The sequence below is a fragment of the Anser anser genome (genome assembly GCF_964211835.1).
Source record: "Anser anser genome assembly, chromosome: Z".
Taxonomy (NCBI): domain Eukaryota; kingdom Metazoa; phylum Chordata; class Aves; order Anseriformes; family Anatidae; genus Anser; species Anser anser.
The window spans coordinates 69196077-69217449 of NC_139723.1; the positions used below are offsets into that span (position 1 = coordinate 69196077).

The following is a 21373-nucleotide window of genomic DNA, read 5'->3' on the forward strand; positions in this document are numbered from 1 at the left end:
AGCAGTCAGGCATTGGAACGGGTTGCCCAGGGAGGTGGTGGAGTCACCGTCCCTGGGGGTGTTCAAGGAAAGGTTGGACCTGGTGCTTAGGGACATGGTTTAGTGGGTGACATTGGTAGTAGGGGGATGGTTGGACCAGATGATCTTGGGAGATCTTTTCCAACCTGAATGATGCTATGATTCTAAAATAAAAACGTGTGTATTCAAGCTTTTTTAATTTTCCATGCTGCTCACGGCATTTCCTGTCAGAAAACGACTTTTAATGGGGAGGGGCTCGGGGCCCGAGGTCCAGCTCTCCACTCCCAGGCGGCGGCGGCCTTCCCCTTCTCTCTCCTTTCCCCTTCCCTTCTTCCCTTCTCCTTCCCGGGATCCCAACCCCGGACCCGTCCCGTGGCGGCGCTGCCCGTCACGCTGAGGGAGGCGGGCTGCCGGCGTCGCCATGCGGGGTGGGGCGTCCCGGCGGCGGGCGGGGGCCGGGCCTCTCCTTCCCTCCCTCTCCCCGTCCGTCCGTCTGCCCGTGCGTGCCGTTCGTCCGTCCCCCTGCCCGCCTCCCTCCCTCCCTCCCTTAAAGCCGGCGCGGCCGTGTCAGTAGCGCAGTGCGGGAGGGAGGCGGCTGCCGGCGGGGGGCGGGCGCCATTTGCTCGGGCGCGGTGAGGCGCTGCTGCCGCCCGCCCGCCTCCGCTGCGCTCCCGCCCCTCGGGCCCGGGCTGTCACCGCGTGAGGAGGAGCCGGAGCCGCCGGTGCTGCCGCGGGGCGCCGCCAGCATGTTTGACAGGACGCGGCTGCCCTTCGTGGCGCTGGACGTGGTCTGCGTGGTGCTGGGTAGGTCGGCGGGCGGGGAGCCGCGGGGAGACCCGGGCCTGGCCGCGGAGGAGGGGGGCGAGGGCTCGCCGTGCCCCCCTACCCCCCTCCCTGCTGCCTCCCCTCACGGCTCCGCGCCCCCCGCATGCACGGCCCCCGGAGCGGGGCTGCCCTTACAGCCCGCCTCCCCCTGCCTGCCTCTCGCCTCTGCCTGCGGTCGCTTCGCCTCCTCGCTCTTCCTCCTCCTCCTCCTCACTCCTCCTCCTCACTTCACCGCCACCCGCGGTCCCCGCTGCCCGGCGGGGAGGGGGCTGCAGCCCCTCAGAGAGACCCCGCTGCCCTCTCCCCGGCTGCTAGGCTAGGTGCTGTGCCCGGGGGACCCCTCATCCTGCCAGGTGTCACGGCGGGTGCTGCAGCACCCGGGCTGTGCCTCTCCCTGCCTCTGGGCTGCAGGTGCTCCCCAGCGAGCTGCAGGGCCCCTCGCACCCGCCTCGTCCCGGCTGGAGGCTGTGCCCCACACGGGTGGTGCTCCCCTCAAGCAGCCCGAGGGACAGCACCTGGCTCACGGCTCTCTTTTCTTGTCATCCTTTTTCCATCAGTCCCTCCTAAAACTACAGCCCGTAGTGTGAGCTGTCAGCGTTCCCTTCTGTGCAGTGGCACGGTGTAGGAGTCACGGGGGTAGTTACTGATCAGGCAAGGGGCAGCTTGGCTTTGGGAAGCCAAAACTGCTCTGGACCTCCAAGCGCTGAGAGCCAGGGAAGCATCTTCGGTATCTGTCAGTGTACAGCTTGGGGACTTAGGGAGTGTTACGTGGTCTTGGTTTTTGGCAGCTTTCTTCTTAGTCAAACAAGTGCAGAGGTTCATTGATAAACCTGGGCATGTTCTTGTCATGTCGTGGGCCAGACCTGTTTGAACACCACCCACCAAACATGACATTTGTCTTGGTTGGAGGCATCCCTACTGTCAACATAAACATCTGGGCAGTGTTCTAGCTTGCTTAGGTAGGCTGGTGATAGGTTCTGGATGCTCAAATAGCAGTGCTGCATACCTGCAACTAAGTGGCATTCAGTAACAAAACCCATGGTTGACAGACTTTTTTTTTCCCTCGTGTTGCTTGCTTCGTACTGGTAGGGGAAACATTGCAGCCAGTGCATCATATGAAGCATCTTGACACCTGCAATGCACTGAGTTACAGGCTTCAATGGAACTTGAGTTGAGACAAAATACAGAAACATAGGAATGGGCTAGATATTACAAACAGGACCAAATTCTCATCTCTTCATCTTCTCCCTGGCTCCCACAGGATTGAGACAGGACCTTAGAAGAACATAGAATTTAAGCCTGTGTGTCTAGAGGGGGAATCTGTTTTAAATTTCTTGATAGAAGAAAAACAGTTCCTGCTGATTTGGATTTTTATCTTAACTTGGCCTCCCCCCTACGCTTGCACTTTGATATCTGTTCAAGTGACCTAGGTAACTGCTCAGATAAAGTATCTTGCAGCTAACCTGATATCTAATATCTCTGCTAGAGAGGCCATGAAACCTCTCAGGTAAAACTTCTTTAACTGTGTCGTACTGAAAGTTTAAGGCTCTGTAGACCAGCTTTGGTTAAGGACCAAAGTCTCAGTCTTGGTGTGATTGCCCTTTCTGCTGTGAAAAGGACTACCAGGTATGATGCTTGTGATCCCTGAGGTAATTCTTGATGCAGAGCAGTTTGGCTTGCTTTTTTTTGTCTTCTCTTCCCTCTCCTGATCCTGCTTCCTCCATAGTAAGTGAAGATGGCAAAAAATGCCCCACACAATAAATTCCATTTTCTCAGCAGAATTGGACAGAAAAAATTAAGGGTACTTAGTATCACCTGGTGATACTTCAAGTTTTGGCAACTTGACTTGTAATCTCCCTGCTGTGAAAGTGGATGGCTCTGAATACGCATGTCTGTGTGACTTTTGCTTGTTCCTCAAACCATTCTTTGTGCAGGTTCAACTCTGCCAACCTCTCGGAGTTTTCTGAAAGGGGAGGAGGAGAGAAGAGCTTTCTTGTGAGATGGTGTGTGTGTGAGACTTTAAATGCATTTATTGAAAGGTCTAGCAAGTGCTGAAGAGGGTACAGAGGAAAGAGACAGAATCACTAAGTTCAGATCACAAAAGAGGAGGTTGGACCAATGTCTCCTGGTTAACATGGTGTCACGCTATTAGACTTGGGTTTCAGGCAGTTAAACTGATCTAGAGTTACTCTTACCTGGCTTTCAAAGAAACTCCCTCCCTGTCCACCTTTGTAACTGGTAAGGGAGAGATAATTCTGGGAAAGCAGTCTTCTGTGCCCTAAGAAAAGAAACATGCTCTTTCTCTTATCAGAATGATAATTCCTTCCTACTAAGCATCAGAACGCCAGATAACGTTAGGAAAAACAAACGCACAAGCTGCAGATTTCTGCGGTGCCTGTCACTAGGAGCAGAGCAGCGAGGCTGTGCCTGCATGCTGCAGTGCCGGTGGGTGGGTGCTGCATGGCTGCGCTCAGGTCTGCAGCACCACGGGCAAAAGCTCCTGTCTGCGTGGTCCAGGCATCGGCCAACAACTTCTCCCTTCAGTGGAAAGCATGAGTGGCCTGGGCTGCAGGGTTTCTTTCTTCTGCATCCTTATGTTGTAACTGGTCCCTCCTTACTTTACTGATGGAGAGACACCTCTTACAGCGTGGCTCAGATGTCTGGGACTGTTGTTGCATTTAAACAAAAGCAAAAATGGTTTTGTATCGATACCAAGACTTGGATTACTTCTTATTGTTGATATAGCTTTAATTTGCCGTGCAGGAAAACAACAGCTTATAAGAATAACTTAATAGGCTTTGTCTGACGTCCTCATTAGGCACTATACATGTACACCCTGCTGTTCCTGCACGTCTATTGTTTGGCTGCAGATCAGGCTCCTTCAGTAAGGCAAGTAAAAGAACAAAGCCGGGAAACACCTGGTTACATCCTAGAATGAGTGAAAGAACTAAATACACCTACCTTTGGACCAAATTCTCATTAAGACTAGGTCAGGGTACACTTAGAAAAAAAAAAATTAGTGTTTTTTTTTTTAACTTTTCTGAATTAAGTACTGCAGAGATGACTAGAGAAGGAAAACAGTTTCTGTGAAGCAAGACCCTAGACAACTTGGTTCTGGTCAGTGCTTGTTGCAGTTCATGTCTAACTTGAATGCAAGGATGAGGTAAAACAGAACTTAGTATTTTCCCTGCCTTGTCAGTGATAGTACAGATACAGATATTGTTTGTAAGGAGTGTGTTTGTCAGTGTGATTGCTTGGCATAATGTTAGAATATGTGCATCCTAAAATTAAAAATGTTGATCTTCTTTTTTTGTGTATAAAAAAACTTAGCCATCTGCTCTTCTGCAATAGGTTGGAACGTAGTACGGCGTTACCTGGGTCGCTATGCTTTACAGCAGTTTTAAATTTATTTGGTGTATATGTAGGGATTTATTTTCCTCTCTTTCCCTCTCTGTCTCCTACGCAGCGCTGGTTTCAGGATGCCAACCCAAAGCTTACTGCCTGCCCAGCTGTTCCTTTTGCAGTGGGACTGTCTGCTCCTTGGGTGGTTGATCTCCCTGAACTGCACACGGTAACAGTGCAGACAGAGAAGGGGATCAGGAGGCTACTGGCAGTGTGGGTGGTGGCAGTCCTGACACAAAGGTAGGTTTGTGACATACGTAATTCCCTTCAGTAAGGGAAGGGGAAGCTGTAGTCTTCCAAACAGAATAATGTGAGAACTTAAACCAAGTACTAATTGCTTACATAACTATCTTGTTAAAAACACTGAATATTTAGACTACAGGAATGTGTTGTGGTACAGGGCAGTGTGCTCAATAGCAGACACTTGTAAAAGCAAATTCGCTTGTCCTACACAGTTTGTGTTGTGGGGGAGTGAGACGACCAGGCCGCTTCGTGCACCCCATACAATGTTTTTGGTTTAGGTGCTGTTATTCCCATCTGACAGAGTTTGGTCTCGCTGTCAGTGAAGGCAGCAGCCTTACGTGATGGTAATGGATTGCCATTCGGCGAGGGAAGGCCTGCTTCTGTGTGGGTTAGCACTTCCTGATTGCCCTCATTCAAGTAAGACCTCCTCCCCTCTTACTTCTGACTCACGGATACTTGTGTCACCATCCTTATTTTCCACATCGTGTGGATGCTTAATCTCTTTTCTCTGGTGCATGAGTTCATGGTTAAGCTGTAGCAGGTTCATGTCAAAGTGACTTGCCTTCAGATGACCCTGTCCACCAGGGACCACAAGGTGGTACTCACTAGGTTGGCTCTAGGTTCCCCTAAAACTTTTGTCACCTCAAACCCAGAAGGTCTTCCCTCTCACGCTGCTTTCTTGAACACGTGGGAGTGAATATTCCAGTTGTGACACTGTTCCCTTGTCCCCTCCCTGGAGCCCCAGGTTAGACTAGCTAATGAACGCCTCAAAGCCAGCAATCGGGTTCTTGCTTTGCCTGGTGTTGCTCTTAAGTGTATCTTGTCCTCTGGCTAACCTCTGTTCTCAAAAAGTTCTTGCACTTGCCTTTTACAGCTCTGTGTAAATCCTGGTTCACCTTCCAGTATCTTCCCATGAACCAGATCGTGAACTCGGCACTACACTCCTTGTTCTTGGCAGAACAGAGGAAGATGCTTCTCAGCAGTGAGGCTCCTTACCAAATGCTTGAGTCCTGTTTTTTAAATCTTAAATAGACAGAAGGGCTCTTGCAGTGTGCTGGTGCCTTCCGTTTAAGGGATGGGGAGGGAAGATGCATTTCCTGTAGAAAATGAAATTTCTACAGCTTAATGACATTATTTAGCTCATCCCTCTTACCTGAAGAGGTCCTGCCTCATCTTGTAGCTGCTCTGGTGCTAGCCAGAAAAGTGTGGCTGTGATCTTTGTCAGGGATTCATTGGTATGGGCTTCACCGCTGCTGTGCCTGCTCTTGGGTGGGAGGTCTTCTCCTTATCCCATATTCCCCCAGAGGAAGCCCCTCCTTCCTGGGGCCTTATTACGTAGAACAGGTCTCTTACTGTAGCTGTGAGATGTTAGCTTGCCATCCCTGGTATAGAAGAAAGGCCGTAGCTTTTTGCTACATGGTCCCTTTCCTAGGGAAGGAGGAAGCAGCAGCAGTTCTGGTTCTGAACAGGAGCTTTGCCCTCAGTGTAGAAGCGATTATATACCAAGTTTCAGCATCTCAGTTAGCATCTACCTTTCTGTTCAAATAAGATGGAATTTCTTCCTCAAGTTAGTCTTAATGCATTTTTATCCCTTTGTAATTTGGTTCTCTTGTTGCCGATTACTGTTATAGTAAGCCCACAGTTGAGTCTTGGATGACTGAGTCACTAAAGCTTAACTGTAGGTGAAGCATTTCCTGCAACTGTAGTACTTAGGATAACTTAAGAGTATGTGTTTCTAACTGTATCTACCTTATTTTCAGGTGTCCAAGGGGTAATGGATTCAGCTTACCACAGGCTGAAAGGGCTATTTCGGCAGCTAGAGGGTGAGAGAATAGCTTCAGTCAGGAACTGTTCCCATTAAACAGCCAAAATTGACTTCTCAAGTCAGCTTCTCCCATGTGTGTTTGTAACACTTCCCTGAGTCAGTGAAAGTCTTCAGTTTTGTTTCATTAGGTGAGTCTTTACTGCAGTGCTGGTGTCCAGTTAAAATATTCCTGCCCAGTGTGGTGGCTGGCTCTGGGGCTAATGAGATCCTGGGAATGGAAGTACGATTATTAATTCTGCTTGCACACTTGCTTCCTATCTTTTCTTTAATCCTAGGACTCCAGTGATCAGCCCTGGAAAATGAAATCTGACCATTAATATGTAGATGCTAAGACCACAGATCAAATAGTGGTGATTCTTGCGAGAACTGGCAAGCTACCCCTGCTCTATTACATGAGCATAGGAAGACTTTCTACACCAACATTATTCATCATACTTGCATATTGAGAAATTCTCAAATTCTTGAGAACTTTGCATTCCCCTGAATCAGTACAAAACAATTGCTCTGATAGCTGTGAAGTATATTGGGCATAATTTCGTTTTTTAAAATTCTATTTAGATCTAACTTAATACAGAGGTTATGTTCTCAAAGTGGCTACACACTACAGACTTTAGTGTACTGTGAAAAAACAATGCCCCAATACCAAAAATACTCCTTGTAAGCACAGTGGCATGCAGCTGTGCGTGTGTGAGATGTCCTGGTAGATGACAAGGTATGCAATTTTATGGGTGTTCTGAGTTCCTCTGTAGCGCTGCCATTGTAGGACTTCGTTAAAGCATGTTTGAATATTGCTGTGCTCTTAGGCCTCAGTGGGAAAAGAGCATTTACACTTTGAACAAATAATTTCCTATTTTTCAGGGACTGACCGTTATTTCAGATCAGGGTGTGTAACTGCATGTGAAGTCATCTGAAAGTCCTGTGGGAGTGAACGGAAAACTAATTGTCTTGCTATTTCAATCTTTATAACTTCTGGACTATAAAAGAACACTGGTCTTATAGTTGACACCAACTTCGGGTCATTTAATTAAAAAAAAAATAAAAAATCGCTTACCTGTGTTGCCAAAGTTAATGGCTTGGTTTCTTTTGCTATACTGTGCTCCACATCTGTAAGTGCAGTGCTTTAGGTAGAACGTTTGTAGGAAGTCTCTGTCTTAGGAGGTGTGTACTTGGTCTGCATGTATGGGCTTCTAAATTCTTCATACAACATGGTCAAAGCCTTTTACAGGGCACACAGTACAAGCGGTGATAAATATTTAACTTCTAAACAGGGAGGGTTTTAGTGGGAGAACCTGCTCTCTCTTGCTCGGGCTGCAGCCAGCTTGCTTTGAGCATTGCAATGCAAGCTGCTACCGACACTTCCCTTCCCATCCTTTCTCCCCTCTGCCCCTAATCTCTTACTTTTTGCGGTTAGTCCATGGTCTTAAACCTCTCTTGGGTGTCAGGAGTAAGAGCAAGTGGCCTCTGCCCTGCTGGGTGAGCTGCTGCTGAATTCCCAGTGGTTGTCTAGGGGCTTGTTTGGCTTGGACCTCCTCCACCCACTGACCGGACGCAGAGCAGAGGGCACACGGCCTTAGCTTCTGACCTGCAGCGGGCTCTCTTGCACCACGTGGTTTTCTTGGTGCAAGAAATAGGACAGGGTTGAGATGAGACAGTAATATATCCTCGCACTTACTTTGTGTTTGTACTTCCCAAGATGCTCACAGGAGAGACAGCTGTGGGTTTTTGGACTCCAGCAGGTGCTTCTAAAAGTTCATTTAAGCTGATTGTGTCACCTTGTTATAATGAGGTTGAAATGCAGAAGTGAGGGAACGCACTTCACTTGTCCATCTGATTCTTTTTTGAACAAGTGTTGTGACTTGTTCTAACAGGTCGATAACGTAGATAACTGAACTAGTGTTCCCATGTAGTGATTCTGCTGCTGAATGCAGAAAAACTATAGTATCAGGTGTAGTTTACTACTAATAAGTGAGTGGACTAGAAATGATTCAGTGTTTAGGCTGGCCCAGCTCAGAGGAAAGTTTCCTTTGCCTTCTGTCCCTACCAGCCTTGCCTGTTCGTAACCAAAAGCATAAGGTATGGGGAGGGAATCATTTGGTGAAACTGCTGTTAGCTGGCCCAGGCTGCTCACCTGGCTTTTCTGCAAGCAAACCCGTAGGTCAGAAGGTCTCAAAATGCAGGTAATCTATAGCTGCAGGTTTATTTGTGAGATTCAAATGTAGTCTGGTCTGTGAAACGTGTCTCCCTTGTTTGCTGAAGCCTAGTACAGCAGCTTCAGGTGCTATCAGAGCAATCAGTGTGCTGGTATTTTGCATTCCTTGGGGTAGTGAAGTAAGAAAGTCTGCTGGGAAGGTTCACGACGGCTTTGACTAGGAGTTGAGTTGTAGGGTACTCCCTCATGTCAGCTACTGAAAATAATATTGGCCTTCCATTTGTCCATCCCTCAAAAGTGTCAAAAATCTAAACACTTCTTAAAGTCGTTGTCTTCCTTTTTTTCTTTTTTTTGTAGTTTTCCCTACACCCATAGCCTCCTACCTAAGAGCCGTTGACTATTTCTTTCTCTTCACTGCACATGGAAGAAACTCTTCAGCATTACTGCTTTCCTGCAAAGAACATTTTGTTTTTACAGATTCTCCAAAATTCACTACAGCAGCATGATGTTGACCTGTCTCAGTTCCTTTAAATCTCTCACACACCTCGTTAGCCCCAGATTGTGCATTCTGAAATGAGCAGGAAAGTAAACATGTTTGTCCTGGCTGAAAATAAAAAGCAAAAATACATGAGTAAGAGCAGGAAAAATCGCAGTTCTCCCTCACCCTGAGTAGAAGTTAGCAGCCAGGTTACTAGGTGAGGTTCAGCTCAGAATGACAACATCTATATGGACGCAGGGTTATTTCACAATATCATCTCTTAAATAAGAATGTATGGAATGAAAACTGCTTTTTTTAATGAGTGGCCAATTACCAGTCTGTTATGAGGCTGGCATTTGGTATATTCTGTATAGATTTTTCCAGTACAGCCTTAGTTCCTGTTTGACACCTTCCTTCTTCTCCCAGTTTAGCTGTAAATTGGGGGTTTCTTTTCAAAGGCCAAAGTTTACTTTGTGTCAGAACATCATCTGCAGAATCTAATGATCCTCTTCTTCAGGATAAATGTAGAGAAATACAAACATCAGTCTCACTTTAGTCCAGTACAGTTTCTCTTAACTAGCACTTTAAAGCTGAGAATAGCATGATGAAATACTTTGGTTAATAATCAAACTAGAATATTCTCATTTTCCATAGCTACTTGAAGGTTAACTACCTTTCCCCCAGCTGCTAGGATATACTCATTGGCTTAAATGAGAAGAACTTTCTGATCGAAGGCTAGGTGGGGGTCTTGTGTGTCACGGAGAACTTGAATCAACAGCTCACAGAAGCTTTTCATGTGGCGCTAAGTCTAAAATGAAGATTGTCACCTCCAAAGATAAGGAGGTCATTGGGTTAATTAAAAGATGTTTACAAAAAGTAGTTAATTACTTTCAACTGCTTAAAACTGGGGAGGGGAACGTCCTATAGCTAGGGATGCTATTTAATGAGGCATTTAAATTGATCTGAGACTATGGCCAGTCTTTCCTTCTTCCATACCCTTGGCTACTTGTTCCTGTTCTACACTTTCTACTAGCTTTTAAGTCATGCACTCAGAAAGACGAGCAAGATGTCCAGAAAAAAAAAAATCTGTGTTCTGTGAGTTTTCTCTTTTTTTTTTTTTTTGGAAGGCAGGTTAATGTCAAAAGCTATTATGACCATTATGAGGACAGGGTAACAGTATATGGGCAGAGGTGGGAGGACGGGAGGTCAGTCTAAGCTGTCTTCAGTTGCTCTTAAAAACATGGCCAGAAACTTTAGGAGTTTTGGTAGCACTACACCTGATTCCCAAGTAGATAGTATGGTATATAATGGTCTGTAATAATATAATACATAGTATATAATAAGCAAAAGTAAGAAATAGTTTTAAGATGAATGACTGCTCTAAAACTGTGTCCATAGACTTAATTAGGAAAAGGTTCTTGGAATGTAAGTAGAATGCAGAGGCAGTGTTTTTCTGACTGTGAAGCTACCTCCTGTCACACAATATTCTCTGCTGGTCTTACATATTATGGCAACTGTCAGCTGTAAGAGAGGCTAGCTCAGCTATAAATGCTAGGATATTTTTCATCTGTTTATCTAAAGATACCTGAACACGAGTCAGCAAGGTGCCCTTGCTGCTAAGAAAGCTAATGGTTTTCTTGGCTGCATTAGGCGAGGCATTGCCAGCAGGTCAAGGCTCTTCCCAGGAGTGTTCAGTGGTGGGATGAGAAGCAGTGGGCACAACCTGGCACACAGGAGGCTCCATCCGAGCACCAGGAGCCCTTCTGTGCTGTGCGGGTGAGGGAGCCCTGGCACAGGCTGCCCAGACAGGCTGTGGGGTCTCCTCCTTGGAGATCTCCAAAAACGCCAGGACGTGGTCCTGGGCAGGCTGCTCTGGGCGTCCCTGCGTGGGCAGGGGTTGGGCCAGATGGATCCAGAGGTCCCTGCCAGCCTCAGCCCTTCTGGGATGCGGTGATGAAGGTATCCTGTGTAGCTTGCTGGCAAATCCAAAGGGACCCCTGTGTGTCATGCTGTGCTTTTAAGCTTAGGTACTTCGCTCTAAAATTACAAGTGTGGTAGATAGCACACATCTGAATAATAATGCAGCAGTACATACCATGAAAATACCATAGTTTATCATTCTACTTCTTTTTGTAGGATAGATAGTGGAACTTCAGTTACTTCTGTTTGTGTCTGTTTAAATCCTTCTTAATAAAACACATATAATATAAAAACACTTCTCTACATCAAACTTTTTTTTTTTTTCCAGAAAAGGACTCCACCTTCCCCTTTCCATGTTTTCTTCCTGACATTCATTTTCTGTGGGTGGAAAACTAATCTAACAGTAACTTCCTCTCTGGTCTCCCACCCTGTACTTCCCTTTCTTCCTTCCTTATAGGATTTTGTGTCATACCATGTTGTCCAGCCAGATACGGATAAATAAGAGTTCACTGATGGCTATTGATACTGCTGTGAATTATCTAGGTTCACAATGGAAACTAGGCTATAACCGGCCTGAGCCTACAGGCTGGAGTTAAACTTTCTTGTGGTTTCAGAGTAGCCCAATGTAACGTGTGTTGCTAGCTCAGCTTTGTGTTGCCCTGTTCTTAATAGCTCCAGCCAAAAACTTAAAGCCATTTCTTCCCCCATCCCCTGCTCGGTCATTCCAATACCTGAGTTTTGCTTCTTTCAAACTCCATCCTGTGCTCTTTTCTTCTCTGGTCTATGTCTTTGAGATCTTTTTGCCATCAGGTAAAGGCTTCAAATCTCTACAGTCCTTTTTCCTGTTCATCTTTGCTGCTACTTCTGTAGCTTTTGGGGGGTTAGCTGCAGTGTGCGTTTTGGAACCAGTGAGCAATTCAGAGCTGCCTCCTGTTTCTTGCCAGTAGCTCGCAGGGCAACCTCTGGAGTCTGTCAGTGACAAGCGGTTGACCAGATCAACTAAGCAAAGCAGCAGAAAAGAGAAACTCCAGTTCTGAGCCTGAAGCATGGGGAGCTTTGAGAAGTAATCCTTTTCATCTGAAGGCTGTGTTTTAGGGGAGGTAGGTAATAACCGAGCCATCGGGATCCCTTAAGGAAGGTGCAGGTTGCCTGGATCAGAAGAGCGCCCTCAGAGGTTGCTGCTGCTGGCTAGGTAGAGAGGAAGAGAAACCTTGTGAAGAGGGCAAGGCATGAGGGTTGGTCTACGATGCTACCTTTTAGCCTTCTAATTGTTCATTAGATCTTGGTGATCCTTTCCTCCAGGTGGTAACAGATAATGGATCCGCACATACGTGCATTCCTCAAAGTTCAGTGTGCAGTCAGCTTGCATAAAGGTCATGGGGCGGCTTGGCACCTGTGATGGTAACACTGGTCTGTTACGTACACTCGTGTTTGTTTCTGTTGTGGAAACTTCAGGGCTCTCTGTCTATGTGTACCAAGTGGTGTCTTCCCGCCCTTTAGAATGAGCAATGGGAAAAATGCTGCTATTTCTTTGGCGTAGGTTAACTTTCAGCTTAGCTCTGCTTCCCGAAGTCGGCCGCTCTACTGCTGGAAAGCAGGGTATCATTTAGATTGCAGTATCTATTGTAACAGTAACGTAAGAAATGAAAACTGGCAGTTACTGTAGAAAGCCCACCCAGCTTAGAGTTCTTCATGTTCTTTTGGTCTGGACTGCACAAACAAATTTTGCAGTCACCTTCGTGAAACTGTCCCCTTCGTTTGCTGCTCTTCCTCCCCACCCTGCCACTTCCCAGTGTTTCCTGGCTGAAAATAAGAAGTTATTTCTTAATGTCAACTCTAGATGACATAGTTTATGTAGTACTTAAAAACACTTCTAATAATGCAACTGAATCACTTTGATTTAACCAATATGCAAACCTACAAATGTAAGAAGGAATGGTTAAATGTAGGGGAATCAGAAAAATCTGGATGACTTCATTATGCAAAAGTAGTTCTGACAAACTAGTTCTTACAAACAGATTTAACATAAAGAAGGTTATTTAATCGGACAAAAAGTTGAATTTTGAGTTCCTTTCCTTGTAGTTTAATGAAAACTGAGCTTCTCTTAGCTCAATAAAAACGAATAACACTGTCAGGAATTCTCCTTAATTGGAAAAAAACTAAACAATAAAAAGCCCTCAAGCTTCTGTCTTAACTAGGTTACAGAGTGAGTAATTCTCTCCTACTGCAATTACACAACAACAACAAAAAGAAACTATTCAAAAGAAAAGTTTGTTTTGCTGCAAGGCTTAAAACACTGCTTGTCAAAATGTTAAGGTTCCTTCCTTTTCATGTACACACATAGCGGTTCTCCTCCGATTCCTAAAGACATCTTTCTTAAAAAAAAAAAAAAAAAGGCAAACCACCATGACCCAGAACCATAGAACTGTGAGCAATGGTGGTAAGAAACCTGGAATCGGTGAGCTAGGAATCCTGCCATGTTTGTAAGTGAGCTCTGCTGTGGAGGGTCTTTGAGCTTCTGATGAGAGCACTTGGAGAACATATTTCGGCAGCTGGCAAAAAAAGGAAATAGCCTGTCATAGTGAACCTAAACCCAAACACCCAGAAACAAAACCCAAGCAAAAAAAATATTGTAAAAAGCTGACAATATTGGCTTAAAAAAAGGTTGATCAAGAAATGTAATGGACAGAAATTGTGTGGTTAAGGAGGAGTAACTACTTCTTGGTGTTAAGCTGTAGCAGCTTTTCTTGCAAAATGTGTATTTGTGTCTTAAGTAGTCAGCTTCTGATGACCACAAGCTGCTGCTTAAATAGACCATGAGGATGTGACATTTCCACACACGACCTATTTGGTGGTATTTTGGTGCGACCTATTTGAGAAGATAGGACTGCATCAAATAGGACAGTGAGTCGGCAAAACCATTACCTGACTCTGGGTATGGGGTGACAGAGACGAGGACAGGAAACGTGGGCTCTGACTTACATTAGTGGAATCTTGCCATGGCTTTGGAGAGCTGAAAATTGGCTCCAGACTGCCATGCAGCAATCTCCTTTGATCCAATCTGAGTGAACTTTTGAGTTCTTCAGTATGACTTTGTTCGTGTTCAAAGGGCTGAGTCTGCTTGGACTACTTCCTTCTCTTCTGTTATAGCAGAAGAGGGAGAGAGCTCTAGATGCAATTGATTCGAAGGTATAGTGTCATACTTCACCAAAAGGCTGGTGCTTCAAGTTCAAAAAGTGCTTCCATTTGCATTTTTGGGTAGTTACACTTTATGAGATGTTAAGCATCTGCTGAAGTGACTTGCTGCATCAGGGTCTCTGCCTTTCAGGTAAAGTGTAACAGTCCTTAGGATTTCAGATGCTTTGTGGAACAGATTTCTCCGCTCTTGATGGCTTTCCTTCTAATGAAGCATATAGGAATAAATTTATTTAAAAGCCCTGTAAGAAGTGACTTGCCTGATACTGTTGTCTTAAGAAGGGTCACCAAAATCAAAGCAGACTCTACTGAAGTGTATGTCTTGAAATGTTTTTGTTCTGGGGCTTGTTTATATCACAAGTAGTCTTTTGCTGCTTCAGTAGTTGCACTTCTAATTTACATGTAGGGTGTCTATATACGCATTTGTATTTTCCCCACCATTCACATAACATGCAAAGTTTAGTTTACCTCTTCTATCTTGTTTTAAACAAAAGTTTCTTTTTTTGGTTTGGGCTTTTTACAGTTATCCACTTAATTATCCACAGGTGATCCACTTCTTCAGAGGACCGAAGGAAAGGGGGAAATTAGGAAGTAAAATGGCAAACTTGAGTTTCTTAAGCTGACTGCTCCTGCAAAGACTATTCTCCAGCTAATTCTCACTTTGACAGAAATAAAGTCCAGACAAATGTATCTTTCAGACATCTTGATGGCTTCTTTAGGGTATGACTGCTAGTGTACTGGAAGTGAACTTTGGAGAGGAAATAAGTTAATGTGTTATACGTACAGTGTAAGTTCAGAGAGCTGTCATTTGGACCTGAGTCTCTGTTTTCATGTTAAAACTTTTTGTTATTTGCATGCAGAAGTCTTCTAAAGTGTACCAAATTCATGTAAATGCAACTTGTAAAGTGAAAAACCTCATTGCTGCTAGATGCAGTCCATTCCAAGTGTCCATGTTTCCTGCTGGTGTCTCTGAAGTTCTCTCGCTCTCCTTACCTGCATGGAAAAACACTTGCATGAAATCTTCCCTACTCAAAAGAAAAGTACCTTTTTTGCCCTTGTTTTCTGTAAACACTGACCAGATTAGTGTGTAGAACAAGGCTGGTAATTCAGATATGAGCCAATGTCATGGGGTGGAGAGGGCACAAAAGGGCACAGAAGGCCACTAACTAGCTGGTCATGTGAGTGGCAAATGCTGTTCTTAAGCATAATCTCGGTTCAGTGTGTGTGGCAACTCTGTCTGATGAAAGGACTTAGAGTTCTATGCTTAACTTCTCTATCTGGTGGGGTAACATCAAAGTCTTTCTGAAACAGATATATAAAATTTCTGTAAAAATGGTTTTCTAAGTGTGTATGTTGCATGATAATTTGCTCTGACCTGGGAAACTTGAGTTTTGCATGTTTGCTAGTTTCTTCCATGCATGTTTAATAATGTTTTTTTTTTTGATTTAACCATATGTATTTCTTTTTTTGTGTTTTTTGTTTTCCTTCCCCCAACAGCTGGCTTACCCCTTGGTGTTCTAAACTTGGCCAAAATAAAACCGTATCAGAGAGGCTTTTTCTGTAATGATGACAGCATCAAGTATCCGTTCCATGACAGTACCATCACATCCACTGTCCTCTACACAGTGGGGTTCACCCTGCCCATTTTCTCTGTAAGTAGCTAATATATAGGGAGCTTTGGTGATGGGAGTAAAATGTATGCCTTCTAGGATTACAGCACTGTGACTGAGCTGAAGCCAGTAGGAGAGGTTATAAAGGCAAAATCCCATATGTATATATAGGCATATACATGTGAAAGCTGCAGTTGGCTACTTTGTTTGCACAGAAAATCTGGAGCTAATTTCTAACTAGCAGTGTCTCTAATCTTATTTGCTTCAGGAACAGAAAAATGGGAGATGAGGATTTGCTGCATTTTAGTCAGCCTAGATTGTTATCTTTGGGGAGAAGAACACTACAGGCTTCCAAAATGCTAAGAAATAAATCTGTCTTCTGTTCAGAATGGGTTACTCTGATAAGTATTTGTGATAAGACTTCCACTTTAGCAGAGTATACAAACCTGTAATTAGCAAGTGTTGGTTCTGTATGCTTTCTACAGAAATAAGTCTAATTTGAACTTGTTTTTTTTGTTGTTTAAAAAGTGTAATGATTCCTTAAACCTTTAAAAATGGGATACAGAGGCTGAAAATCCAGATGCTTGCAGAAAAGAGGCTCTGTTTTCAAGACCACATGATTTTAATAAAGAAGAATTTAACTCTGCGGTAGTTCTTTTAACAATATTTTAAGCCTGATTGTATCCAAATTTTAGTACGGTTTGAGCTGGTTTAGAGAACCAAAATCTAACTATTCAGAATAGTCTATCCTGAAGTTTCATCTTGTCTCTGCACATATTAAACTGATTAGAAGGTAGAAGTAGCCATTTAAAACAAGTCACCAGATATCTGTGGAACCTGTACATGTGCTTTTTTACTCAAATTTTGCTTTAAATGTTTGTTTGTTAGAGGTTTGTTATTTCTCTGCAATAAAAGTAAGGTCAACACAACAATTGTTACCATTAGTATTTAGTTCAGTTTTTGAGGAAAATAGTTGTCTGAAGCTTTTCAGTTCAGTGCTTTTATGTACATTTGTAGGATTTGCACAGCAAACTTCTAGTGCCTTGGTGCAGGGAATTAGAATATATAATTGTATCCATAATTTCTGGCCTATGGTTTATGTTTTTTTTTTTGGGGGGAAGGGGGAGAATAACTGTCAAAATCTAAAGCATTTGTAGATTTCCAACAACAATACCTGTTATCCAGATCGGTTCTGTTTCAATTTGAACATTTTACAAACCATAAAGTAACACAGGTTTCCCATAACCCAGTGAAGGAAAGGCAGTCATTGTAGTAGATGTATATTACTGCTGTGTGTAGGTAACACAGTACCCTAACTGGTTTTATTAGTCCTGGTTTTAGATTCCCCCACCTTGTTCTTTTAAGTGTTGGTCTACTAATGCAAGAAGTCTTAACTGATGCCTATTAGTTGGCTTGGATTAAGTTTGTGATTCTTACAAGTTCCGTAGCTGATGAGCTCCTTGTAAAACACCTCCTTCTGAGAATGATGGAAGTTGCTGTAGGATAAAAGCAAAATTAAACTCCTCTGCACTGAGTAAAAAAGAATCTGCCTCTGAAACTGCTGGGACCCTATCAAAACAATGGATATTTAAGTTGTAATTGTACTTCACTGCTGAAACTTGGAAGGGGAGGAGAATAGGGTTGTGGAAACAATTCTGGAAATGTCTGTAGGCAGTTCTTCAGCCCCTCCCAAAAGGTGAAAAGTAGCCTTTGTGCTTACTGAAAACTTGAGGTTTAGGGTGAGATATAGAACTAGGGAGCAAAAGATCTAGTTTGATATCAGTTACTGAATTTTAAGTGGATTCCAGCTGAATGCTTTCTAACTTCAATCTTGCTTTTAGTCAGAATGAAAGAAGAAAGTTGATGAGGTTGAGAACAGGAAAATCAGATATCCAGACTGATTTTTGCTCTGAACTGTCTCAATGAAGGCTTGAGACTTGTTTTCAGGACAGCTAAAGCTTTTGGAAGTGGTATGTTTGAATCAATGTCTTCAACAGGGACAAAGCTGGCTTATGAAGGCTTATTGAACAGTAGCTGTGATTATCCCACATCTAGTCAAAATGTTATCCTGAGATAAGACTCTTGTGGAAGGACCAGGTTTTTTAATGAAGGAGTTGATGCTAAAAGTAGGGTCTAGTACTGTGCAAAGAAAAGTTTGCATAGAAGACCTACTTATCAAACTTTTTTCTCATATTAGACTCTTGTTCCTAAGTTGGACTTAACCTCAGCTTTTTCTCTTCACAAGAAAGAAAAACTTGTGGTAAGAAGTTGATGGAAGTAAAGGGAAACATATCTGAAATGTGAAAAATGAATGGTTAATTGAGTAGTAGAGTGGTTATAGCCCTTCCCCTTAGCATTCAACAATGTAGAGGTGTTCCTGATCCAGTTATCTAGTCTTTAGCCCCCAAAGCCTCATGAAATCTAAGCAGAAATGCTTGAAATATTATGAGTATGTTCCTTGCGGCACTAAAAGATTACTTGTATTCAGAGTCCAGTAAGAAATGGCCTCAATATCTTTCCGCATAATAATAATGAAATGTCTTGTCTGGTTCAGTTGGTAGGATAGGCCTGTAGTGGAACATAAAGTAACTTCAAAGGTGTGTGTGTGGAATCCAACAACCAAAAAATCCCCCACAAAACGTACAATAATGAGTAAGGCATAGATATTCCATTGTTAAGAAGTCTAGAAGTTAAGTTTTACATAAAGGAAACAATGACCAAGTATGTCAATGTCTCTCTTGTGGCAAGATCTAACCATGCCTATTTGCATGTGCTCCCTTCAGTTGGTCTTTTCTGGTGACTTGACCTACAAATCAATTTTCTCTTCTCCCAGTCCTCATTCTTCTTAGACCCACTGCCTACAGGGGCACTCATGCAGCTTTTCTTAAATCCACTGCTTGGGGCTCCTTTCTTTGAGTGAAAGGAATATCACGGGTCTGTGGAACTCAATTTATGCTCCTTGAAGACGTACATTTACATTATGTCATAGAATGGTTTGGATTGGAAGGGACCTTAAAGATCACCTAATTCCGATGCCCTCTGCCACATCACTTTGTCTTTTACTTCATAAAACAGAACAAAGTCTTTGTTTGGTTTGGCAAAGGTTGATGTCTTCAGTATCACAAAGCCTTCCCAAAAGGAACCCACTTAGTTTTGTTTCTTTGACCAATTAGGCTTAATGTTTTCAGAAATATGTCCTTCCACCATATGCATCAGTATCTGGCTGTAAGTTTTCCTTCCTACAAACTAGCACGATACTTTATAGGCCACCTATTGATTTCTTTTCTGACAAAAGAAGTGAAACTTCTTTGCTGTGATTGTGAAAAGGATCCATTTTCCAGTGAAACTTCAATTGAAAGTTCCTATTTGATTAATGATATAAGCACTTACTGGGCTAACTCTTTTTTCTCAAGGGACAAATGTAGTTACAACTGTGGTAAAGACTGATAAAGCAGGGAACTGAAATTAAGCTGTTCTAAGACTTGGATTGGTAGAGATACACGTTTCATTTTTTGCTGCCATGTCATAACTTTTTTATGGCCCACTGCTGATACTTTTGCAACTGATTGAAATTAAATTTCATTTTGACACTGGAGTGCACATTAGCATCCCTTAACCTCATTTTTAGGTCTCTAGTTATTAAAACGAATAGATTTATTATTTATTAAGCAAAAGAGTTTCTCTTCTATTGGAAAACCTTTCAAATAGGAAAATGATGTGTTATTCTCGTAGTTTCCATTGCATTGGAAACCTTTTTGGGCAGTGCTGATGAATTTCGTATTCTGGTATTGAGTTCTGCTTGACACTAACTGTTCACCTTCTATACTCCAGATGAGTATTATCTTTGAAACCATGCTTATTCTGAGGAATACTCTGCTTAAAGCCAGCATAATAACCCTGTGTGAAGGGGTAATGTGTAGGGTGATGCACTTTGATTAAAAGATCAGTAATCCTTAGGTGAGATTGGATGCAACACCTGCCACTTCTGAGCCTCTGCACCAGCTTCAGCCCCTTCTGTTGCAAGGCTGCCCTGCAGAGCTCATTTGGAGTTGGATGCAAAAATATCAGAGGAGCACCAACTGCAATTCTGTGCTTGAGTCACTTATACCAGATGCAAATCTTAAATTGTGGCAACTTGCTTATTAAGTGTGTAGACTTTGGGTTGTACTTCTTTTCTCAATCCTTCAGATGCAATTATTAATACAGTGTTGAAGGTGCCATGTAAGAACCAGAGTAAAATAATTGGCAGGCTAATAGTAGACAGAGCTTCAGGCAAGAGTTTTTAAAATTGTAGGTGAAGCTCAGTCACAACTATGAGAAGGCCAAGCTGTCAGTGTGTTTGAGCTGTTCTTCAAGGTTTTAGTTGACAAAACATATGAAAGAGTAAAAAGGAGTGGGGGGAAATGTAGGGAGAGAGAATTATGACTTTTGCTTAAATTACTTTAAATAAAGAGCAGTCTGTCTTCTGTCCTCTGGCTCACCTGATCACACCTTCATTTGCTCTGCCTTAGGCAGTAAATTGCTTACACAGCTTTTTTTCTGGAGAAGATGGAATGACAAAAAGCAGCAGTTGCTCTTGGTGAGCCGAAGATTGATGGTTCTTCCTAGGTGCTCTCATGAACTTTAAAGTTCTTTAAAGAAATGGAAAGTGGAGCTGTTCTAATATTGAAAAAGAGAAGCAAAATTCTAACTATCTGTAAAGAGCTGTGAGATACTGGTACAAGCCTCCACAGAATGCCACTATAAGGAGTAATAACAAAGTCTCAGAAGTTTCAACTAAGTCATTGCAAAATGAATGTTTCCAGGCAGGTTTTCTAGTGTTGTACAAATGAATACTATGAATGTTTTTGCTGATGAACGTAGTAGCAGATCTCTGCAGAATATGCAGGGGAAGCATTAACTTCTGACTTCTATCTTGACTGTCTTGAATTTCTGGTGTAAGAAGACTTAATTTCAAAATACCGTTTATGCTTTTTTCATATGAAGTCTAGGTCTTTCCTAGTTTAAAGCCGTACTAATGAAGTAGGCATTAGCTAATAGGCTGAAAGTGGTGATGGCTTTGCTGTCTACTATTCTCTCAGCTCTTCAACAGAAATCTTACCTTTGTCTTTCTAGATTATTGCTACCCACTAGTGAAGCACTGAGGTATAAATCTATTTTGTCTGAAATTGTTTCCTGGTGTCAACCACCTCTGTTCTCCTAATCCCATCATTGTACCTCTTTTCTTCTGGAATTAAGGAGGTCTGCATCAGTGGTTGATCAATTAATCATTGGAAACGAGACTAGGAGGACGGTGAAGTTCTCAGACAAAAAAACAGCATTTAAAAAGTAAGACAACATAAAAATAAGACAACATAAACCAACCAACCTACAAAACATTCTTTTTTAGATCCATAGGTCACCAAAATATTAGGAATTATTGCAGACAACCTGAGGGGTCAAGACAGGACAGCAATATGGCTACTGAAATACAGTGTAGATGAATGTAAAGTGAAAGTGATGTCCTTCCTGAGGAGAGTAGGAAGGATAACTCTGTGCAATCCTAATGTGATGTTCTCTTTCAACCTGCATGGTAATGGTCAGCTTTTAGCTCTATGAAGAAGTGCTGGTGCCTTTTGGAAAAGACCTGTCTAATGGCTGCTGCTATTGTTGTACAACAGCTATAGGAAACAATTTTCCCCCTCTTGTATGCTGAAATGACAAGCTCC

General features: G+C 43.2%; 1 protein-coding gene across 2 annotated transcripts in view; it reads left to right on the top strand.

Annotated features, from left to right (window-relative positions):
- Positions 1-582: 582 nt before the first annotated feature.
- Positions 583-21373, top strand: part of PLPP1 (phospholipid phosphatase 1) — a 61159-nt gene continuing 40368 nt past the window's right edge. The window contains exons 1-2 of one of the 2 annotated variants that reach the window (XM_083816992.1): positions 586-822; positions 15553-15707. In XM_083816992.1, the coding sequence (XP_083673118.1) occupies positions 765-822; positions 15553-15707 (213 nt within the window). In that variant the 5' untranslated portion in view covers positions 586-764. Of the gene's footprint in view, positions 823-15552; positions 15708-21373 lie in introns of both variants that reach the window. The other variant, XM_083816991.1, reaches the window with a different exon arrangement.